The 9,806-nt window shown below is 39.4% G+C and overlaps 1 protein-coding gene across 1 annotated transcript in view; it reads left to right on the forward strand.

Moving 5' to 3' along the window:
* The window catches only part of ACRC (acidic repeat containing), a 52,614-nt gene that overhangs the window by 19,311 nt on the left and 23,497 nt on the right, over positions 1–9,806 (forward strand). The window contains exon 3 of the mRNA XM_006868556.1: positions 8,359–8,398. Within this exon, the coding sequence (XP_006868618.1) occupies positions 8,359–8,398 (40 nt within the window). The remainder of the gene's footprint in view (positions 1–8,358; positions 8,399–9,806) is intronic.

The raw sequence follows: 9,806 nt of genomic DNA on the forward strand, positions 1-9,806 counted from the left end.
AAGATAACACTTTCTTTTTCCTAATAAAATCTTCAACACACTCAATTTAAACTTATACATCTGCTGTAAAACTTCACAATTCCTATTTACTGGAGCAAGTCCTAGATCTAAATATAATTATATATTTCAAATGCCAGGTCAAGGCTTTACATAAAAATACCGTCCTACTTTCCACCCTAAGTTTCGTACTTTCTCCCTACATCTGCAGCCATTTGGGAATTCTTAAACTTTTGTGCATGATTTAAATTGCTATTACCTGGCTCTTTGGGCTCCATGACAAAAGAGCAAAACTACCAGAAGTGAGAAGACAGCAGAAACAGCCCGGACCAGCAGGCTTTGCTCCAAATCAGTCCTGGCCAGCTCTGGGCTAGCTCTCCCTAGGAGAAGCAGCTGAATGGACTTGAGTGAAAGAAAAAGAAAAAAGCTGGTGATAGGTCAGAGAAGCACAGAAGGACCATCTTGAAATTTCTCAGGTGGCTCTGAAGGGAAAAGTCCGTTAGATGGAAAGACTTCCTTCAATAATGGTGAACTGGACAGACACACCACAGAGATCCTCTACAACAAAGATGAGAGCCAGCCTGCTAGTTGCTCCAGATGAGGCTTTCTGCTCCCACAAAGATTTGAGTCATGTCCTCCCCCCCCCCCCCCCCACCAGGTGAACTACAACCCAGGAGAAGCCCGATATCCAAGCAAAAGAATTATGGAGGCAGCTCTTTGGTTGTTTAAATGATTATATATTCCTGAGTGTTTTTGTATACATTTCCCCCCTCACCCCCCAGAAAAACCCAGAAGGAATAGAAGGAAATACTGTTTGTTGTATGATGATGCACTGAGGAAGTTGTAATCATTGCAATGAAACAAGTTTATGTAAAACCGATGTTCTCTCATGTAAACTATCACTAAATTCACAATAAAAACTTAAAAATTGTTCAATCAAAGGGAAAAAGAGGCAGTCTCGTGGTTTTGGGAGTGGGTTCATGGGCTGGAGGGCCAATGAATGTTGGTATGGGTGTCAGGGCAGACGGTGCAGCATGAGGCAGGCTGGTGGAGGGGGCATGGGGTTGGCAGGAGACACGGAGGAATGCCGTAGTTGGGTGGGCGAAGATGAATGCTGTGGACTGCTGGCACATGGAAGGGACTGAGCATGTGGTGGGACAAAATTATACAATTTGTTTAGTGTCCGATTGATGGTCTGCTCTGTGAACTTTTGCTCAATTCACAATAGATGATTGAAGGAAGAAAAAAAATGTTAAAAAGATTTTCTTGATAAACTATGATTTGGGGGGAGGGAAGATTATTCACAGGTTAGAAGCTAGACACATGGGTGACAGGGCAGGAAATGTACAAGAGGGAGATTATCAGGAGAGATGAAGGTAACAGGAAGACATGCAGTAAAGGGAATAGAGGTAAATGCGTTTGGTACATGGATTGCACCAGTGTAATGAAGCAAAGTATATGATTTGTTGAAGGTAAAACTGATGAACTATGCTGTAAACCTTCACTCAATTCATAATAAAAAGTTTAAAAGAAAAAAATCACTTGGAAGTGTCAGATGAGAGACCCTAGCTCAAATAGTCTCATAGGACAAATTATCTGCATCAGTTGACTCCATGCAGGGAGGGGCACATGAAGAATCTAATCAATACAGCCCAGCTGATAGATGTGCATGCATGGCAGAAATAGAAGTGGGTTCCCATAAACAAAGTCCATCATGTAGATCATAAACTCCTGGATCTTTTTTTCAGATCAGTCTCTTCCAGGATCATAAATACCTTTAGGCAAATGCTGTATAAGACCTATTCCTTAGAGCTATTCTCATTTGTTCCTTTTCAGTCACTTGTGTTGCTAGAAGAGTCTGGCTAGGTGTTGGGTGATAGACCAGAACTGGAACTTGTTCCTGACATGGCAGCAGCAGCTCCTTATCCTGATCCTTCTCCTCACCAAAGCTAGCCCTGCTGGACTGAGACTTGTGAAGCAGGGAGATGTCATCTGAGGTGGAAGATTTGAGGCAGTTTCCCATCTTAGAGGGTTGGGGTGTTTGAACTGCCCCCACTTTGGATCTTTCGTTACTACTTTCTGCTCTTTCTCTTTTCATCTTCACTCTCCCTGACTTTTCTAAGGGTTATTTTAATTTTTCTTTCTTTTTTATTTTCTCTTTGATAGCCTCTATTTTCTGGTTCCTCTTTTCTCTTTTTAGCTGTTATATTTTTTTCTGGTCCCTGTCTATTTTCAATTTTTTTTTCTCCTTTATTATTTTCATTGTTGGTTGGTTGCTAGTTTATTCTGTTTTGTTTCCTGATGTGTGTGTGGTGGTGTGGAAGAAGGACTTTCTCCTTATTCACACTCACCGGGAGACAGTAACCAATGTCCATACAGCCCAGCCACAACTGTACTTCTGAAGCTCCACCCACTGCACAAGAGCCAGTACCAGCTCCTGTACCACCTAATCAATGGTAGATATCAGCCAAACCCACTCTAAATTGTGATGCACTAATGGCAAACGAGAACGGTATACACACTTTAATTCTCTAACTTCACCTACAGTAGAGACATGGTGAGAGCCTAAGAGAACATCAACACACAGTAACTAATTAAATGCAAACATGACAATCCTACACTGCCCTGGAGACAACAAATAATTTTAACTCACATGAAGAAATGAAAATTATTCAAATGATCAAAATGCAAAGCCAGAAAACATTTCTGAGGACAAAATAATTCAAAAGAATGATATTTAGGTACCTTCAAAGGATTGACAGGTCGAGGAAAGCAAAGGGGAACATAATAAAAATTTAGAAGAATTCAGGAAAACACTACGTGAACACACAGACAAAATAAGTTTAAAATAATACAAAAAATTAGTACAAAGAGTTCAGAAATAGACAATACATTTAAAGGGCAAGGGAGCAGATTCAAAGCAATGGAAGCCTGAATTAGTGAGTTTGAAGCTAACTCTCTTAATGCTAGTATGCTAGAAGAACAATCAGAAAAAAGAATGATAAAAATCTGAAGAAAGCCCAAGAGTTATGTGGGACACCATGAAGAGGAACAATTTACAGGTGATTAGAATTCCAGAACAGGAACAGACAATAAAAAGCACAAAGAGCATTGCCAGAGATCGTTGAAAGCAAACTTCCCTACCATGAAAGACAAGATAAGCATAAAAGAAGATGAACAAATTCCACAAAGAGGACAGATACCAAGACATACCATAATCAAACTATCCAAAATAAAAGACAAGGAAAAAAAAACTGAAGAGCAGCTCGGGAAAAACAAAAAGTCACCTACAAAAGAGAATCAATAAGACTAAGCTCTGAATTCTCAACAGAAGGCATGGAGGCAAGAAGGCAATGGGATGAAAAGAAAAAAAAAAGCCAACGAAGAATCATAAACTCAGCAAAACTGTCCCTCAAATATGGTGAAGTTATTAATTTCTGATAAACAGAAATTAAAGCAATTTGTAATGACCAGACCAACTTTACAAAAAAATGCTAAACGGTGTTCTTTGGAGTGATAACAACAGTAGACAACCACCTGAGATTACCATACATGACAACACTCAGAACTTAATCCAGATATGGAAATATTTAAAACAAATCTACAAGACTGAAAATAGGGAACCAGAGATAATAATGTATAATGCAAAAAGATATTAATACACAATGCAAAAAGAGGAAATAGTGTAGATATGGAACTTCCAAATTGTAAGGAAGTCAAGTAGATTTTAAGATAAAGCAGACTTTTAGGTGTGGGGAAAATTAATAAATTATACAGTAACCTCAAAGAAAAATAGCACACTTGCATATCAAAATAAAACCATACAGATTTAGTAAACATATTAACAACAATAATGACAAAAAAAAACAAAACCCACAGACAAAATGAAGTCAGCATAGATAATTATGTGAAACAAACAATCCAGCACCAGAAAAACACTCAGAAATGAAAACAATTCATACCTATTGATAATTATACTGAATGTAAATGGATTTAATGTACCAGTGAAGAGACATAAAGAACAGATTGGATAAGAAAACAGGATCCTTCAATATGCTGTCTACAAATGACCTATAAAAAAGATGGATAAACTTCGGTACATGCATACAATGGAATACTACAAAACCTTGAAGAATAATGATGAACCAGTGAAATACCTCACAACATTGTTGAACCTGAACAGCATTATAACTGAGTGAAATTAGTCAATCGCAAAAGGGCAAACATTATTTGAGACCAACATAATAAGTTGTTTTCTTGACATCACCATAAAAAGCTTGTAAGGCCTCCTTAAGCCTATAACTGATTGGAATACTTAAAAATGGGGCTAGAACTTGCCCAGGGAAGGAAGCTTCCTGCGGAGTCTTTGCACCTCATAAGACCATAAGTGGAATCTGGATCCCCATCCAGAATCTTCTGAGGTGAGAAATTTTCACTTGAAAGGACAAGCAGACCAGCCTGGAGTTGCTAGAAGAACAGCTTGAAAGAAAGACCACCAGGAAAAATAAAAAACAACGGCAGTCTGATTGACTACTACAACAACAAGCAAGTTCTTTGGGGAGCTATCAAGGCAAGCAGTTGGATGCCCTCAGGGCAAACCTCCTTCCAAGACTGAGACGGCATGTCGTCTTGTAGTCGGTCTACCAATAAAGGGAAGTGGGGAAAAAACAGCAATGAAGTTATAAGCTAAATCCGACCACGTTCAATCCTGTCAACCTGGATTGAGACTTGGTTGTCCAGCAGTATGGTGAGACCTGGGGATTCCTGGGCCCAGGAACAGGGACATGGCCACAGAGGACTAGAGCAGAGAGTGAAGCGTCCACCTGATTGGAAGTGAGGGGAGATGCACAAGAACACCCATACCTGCAGATACTACCCATTTGACCTGGCTTCAATGACTGGATGATTAGAACTTGACTAGAGGAAGAAAGAAGGGGTGTGGGGGGAGAAGAATAATCTGATACAATTTGATGAACTTAACCTATACTTACGGATGTCATAGCTCAAAAGAGAACGAATTGTTATAGCGAGGATCATTCCCATCCCCTTGGTACACAGGATTGACAGGGATGGGCAACTTAGACATTGGCTACCCAAAATAGGAGAGCTACAGAGGCACGAAGTGACTGGCTTACAAGCTTTCAAGAGGGAACCTAGTTTCCGAGGGTGTCGGGAAAGGTAGACTCTCCACTGAATGGTTTCCAACCTGTCTGGACAGGGCTGGTAAAAGGAGATGGGGGTAAGACTCTTGTGGTTCAATAGTGAATAATTGCTATCAGGACTGATTGTGAGTGTTGCAAATGTAAAGGTAGACGTTTTGTAACAAAAGGAGGGGAGTGCAGTCCAGGAGCAGTGGACCCTGGGACCATCAAGGGGGAAGAATGGAGTGCGGGACCCTATCCAGAGAAGCAATGACACCAGAGATGGAGGCAGAGACAGTGACGGGGAGAGATGGAGCGGCTGGGGACTCTGGACTCAAGGAGGAAGAGGGGCTGTGTGCTGATGGCCGGGTGGCAGGCTTTCAGGCTGTGCCCTTTGGTTGTTTGAATGGTTGTATATTCCTGAGTGCTTCCATGTACATCCAAAAAACAACAACCAGAGGGAATAGAAGCAAATGTTGTTGAAGGATGATACATGGAGGGGATTGTAGTCATTGTAATGAAACGAAATACCATAGGATGAATGTAAAGCTGGTGTTCTCCCATGTAAGCTATCACCCAATTCACAATAAAAACTTCTATTATGGGTAGGGGGTAGGGAAATTTACTCATGTGCTAGAAGGTAGACATGTTAAGATGGGAGACAGGGCAGGCAACATACAACAAGAAGGAAGCATGAGAGTGGTGGGAGACATATTGTAGTAAATGCTGTTAACTTATTAATGGAGGGGATTATAATCATGTAATGAAGCAAAGTATGTGATTCATTGAATGTAGAACTGACAGTCTACTGCAAACCTTTATTCAATTCATAATTAAAAGATTAAAAAAGAAGTTGTTTAGGAAGGGAGCTTGTTTGCAGTCTTGGAACTGTCTGTAATCTGCTAAAGAGAGTGCAAAGACAGAAAGGACGCTTGCCTTTTATGTAGGTGAGTAGCTGAAACCCACATTACATTGATGCTTTCAAGACAAAATTGCTAATTTTCTTATATAGTCATAGTAGAAATTAGGTAGAGCCACCTGAAATTATGCTAATATCCTTTATTGTTGTTATGTGCCGTGGAGTCAGTTCCGACTCATAGTGACCCTGTACAGGGTTTCCGAGGCTGTAAATCTTTACGGGAGCAGAAAGCCTCATCTTTCTCCCGCGGAACAGCTGGTAGTTTCGAACTGCTGACCTTGCGGTTCACAGCCCGATTAGCAACCACTATGCTACCAGGGCTCCTTAATAGTAGATTTTAATATGCCCAAGGCCATGTTGGTTACGAATTGGGCTGGTAATCTCAGGGTCAGCAGTTCAAAACTACCAGCTGTTCCGTGGGAGCAAGATGAGGCTTTCTGCGCCTGTAAAGATTTACAGTCTCAGAAACCCTGTACAGGGTCGCTATGAGTCGCAACCGATTCCACGGCACATAACAACAACAAGGTCATGTGCTGCTATCTATAAGGTTTGTAGTTCAATCCCTCCAGCTGCTCCTTGGAAACTATATATGGTTACTGTGCGTTAGAACCCATTCGACGGTACTTAACAACAACAAAGTCCATGTAGGAGTCCTGGTGTGGAGCTGTAGGATAAGCACTGGACTGCTAACTGCACAGTTCGCAGTTCAAACCCTCTACCACTCTTGGAAACCGTATACAGAGTTGCTATGAGTTGAAACCGACTCTATGGCTCGTAACTATCACAAAAGCCATGCTCAGGAAGAGTTTTTTTCCCCTGCTGATTAAAGCAACAGCAAAATTACTACTGAATAAGTTCAGTTCACAGTGATTGATTAATGAATAGGACATTTAAACAATGGGGTATATGGAAAGGCAAGAAGTATACAGTTATCAACCTCTATACCAAATTAAAAGTCTTGAATAAGTGGCCTTTATCTGTGAAACTTCGTCTACTTAATTGCTATTATGTACACCCTTTTTAGCACTTTTGGCATAATCAGAGCTGTATATCACAATAACTGATGTCAAAAGTGCATATGATTAGGTCCTAGAATATAGCCAGTCTCCCAGCAGAGAATGATGCTACTGAAGCCTGAATTCTTGGAGCTGGATTCTGGATCTGTGTAATGGATGGCTGACAGGTGTGTTGAGTGGGCTGCTCTCCAGGAGCTGGATTCCTGAGCAGTCATATGCTTTGATAACTATAACAACACACAAGGCAGTGAAGAATGAGTGCTGAGGCCTTTGATAGATTAAGAGGCCGAGAAGCATGAGGCCCTAGTATCAAGGTTTAGTTCAGCTTTGAAAGTAGTCTTTACTTTGCTCCCTATTTGAAATGGACTTCAGTATTGTCCATTGACTTAGCTATCCCAACAAAGTAGGGCTTCTTCAAGTAAACCTAAAAGCTAACCTTGCCTAGACTTTTAACTTTAACAGCAATCTCTTCAGCTTAAAGTTCTTCCCCCTGTAGCTTGTCTCAGAATTTACTTTCATATCCTTAAATAGAAATAAATCACCAGGCAAAAAACATAGATTTTTTGTTGGTAATGATCAGCTAACAGTTTTCTCTTTGATTCAGCAGTAAGGACTGAGTAGCATGTTGCTTCTAATTTTTCTTCACCTCATATATTGTCCTCCTAATTTCATAAACACTTAAAACCTTTTTGTATTTCAGAAGCTCTTGATTGTTCTCTTCATTTATTTGAGATTTTTGACATTTGGTTGCTTATTATGTTAATAGTCTAACTTAAAAAAAAATGTTTTATTTTTACAGTTGCAGTCTTACATATGACTCAAATGACAATGAAGAATGTGAGACCAGTAAGTAGAGTCTACTCAAAGCAGCAATTTACATTTTAAAATGTATTATGACCCTCTCTTTGTAGAGATGATTGGACTATGATTTGAGACGGCATAGGATAGTCCTACATTTGTCTCCTTTAAGAGCTTATTCTTCGACTCGACGGCATGTAACAACAACAACAACAACAACAAGAGCTTATTCTAGGCTGGTGAAACAAAATGTATTTTCCTACTGTTGAGAGCAGAGAATGTGCTGTGTGCTTCAATTCCTATTTAATTCCCTTATCTTTTTAGTTCTGGGTCTCCTTATTTTTATTTCCTCTCTATCTTCCATGGGGGGTTGTAAGATTCCAACCTAAATTTTAACAGCTCTAATTTATGGACTCTGATTTTAGGGAGTTAAAGAAATGGGAAACCAGATTTTATTATACTTTAATGTTTTTTTCCTGTGATTTAGTTGTGACCAGAATGAAAAAGAGAAAGAAGAGAAGTGCCAGGTGAGTAGAAATATTATTACCTTTTTTTTTTTCAAGGACCAATATTTTATGGAAAGAGGATTGAAGAATAAATGCTACACATGTAGTTTTCATCAGGATCATAATGGGTATTTCACCTCACAACCAACCAGGTTTAAAATATTAGATTTGTTATGTTTCTTCTTAAAAATGTCTCTGAGAACCATCCTTTACCTTCCATTCTCCACTAGTTCAAATCCTTATCAGTTTTACTCTTATGTTAGTACAATCTTTTTTCTTTAAAGTTTTTGTTGTGAATTGAGTGATAGTTTACATGGGAAAACATCAATTTTATGTTCATCCTATCGTATTTTGTTTCATTACAATGATTGAAATCCCCTCCATAAATCATCATTCAACAGTACAATCACTTTTTAAGTGGACTCCTCGCTTTGATCTCTTCTTCCTCTGATCCAGTCTACACACACACTTCTGGATTAATTTCTTGAGACACTGCTTCCATCATCTGACTTTAATTTATCTTTCAGCCTTATCCTCTGTATTCCTCTAAAAAAAAAAAAAATCAATGCACTATCTCCCACACTATAAGGAGCTCTGGTAGCGTAGTGGTTATGAATCGGGCTGCGAACCTTAAGGTCAGTGGTTCGAAACTACCAGCTGCTCCGCGGGAGAAAGATGAGGCTTTCTACTCCCATAAAGATTTACACCCTCGGAAACCCTATACAGGGTCGCTATGGGTCGGAACCGACTCGATGGCACATAACAACAACAATCTCCCACACTGGTGCTAGATACATAGCTATGGTTGCCACGCTGACTCCTTGAATTATTGTAGAAATATAAATTGTGAAATATAAATGTATTTGTAAGATTTTATGTACAGCAAATGTAAGATTATATGTAAGATTTTATGTACAGCAAAACATAAACTGATTCAACAGTTTCTACATGTCAAATTCACTGGCACTGATTATATTCTTCAAATTGTGCACGTTTTCTCACCTCCTTTTCTAAGTTGTTTTTCTCTTATTAATATAGATGCACTGTCCCCTAAGATTCCTGTCTTATCTTTTGAGTTGCCGTTTTCAATTTAATCCCATGTAGCATAGGCACTAGACCACATGGTCAGTTTGAGCCACAAGGTCTGAGTTTCAAACTCACCAACTGCTCCTTGGAAACCCTATCCAGGATCCAGTGAGTTGGAACCAACTTGATGGGTCATGCTTTCTTATTCAATCTTGCTACTCTCAGTCTGTCCACTGGTGTGTTTTATCCATATACATTCACTGTACATATTGATAAGTATGTATTTGCTGATATCATTTTGCTGTGGTATTTTTTTTTTAATTAAATGTTTTTATTTTGGATTGAGTGAAAGTTTACAGGGCACATCATCAGCTTCACATTCAACCATTCATATAGCTTGTTT

Source organism: Chrysochloris asiatica, unplaced genomic scaffold (assembly GCF_000296735.1).
Source record: "Chrysochloris asiatica unplaced genomic scaffold, ChrAsi1.0 scaffold00118, whole genome shotgun sequence".
Lineage (NCBI taxonomy): Eukaryota > Metazoa > Chordata > Mammalia > Afrosoricida > Chrysochloridae > Chrysochloris > Chrysochloris asiatica.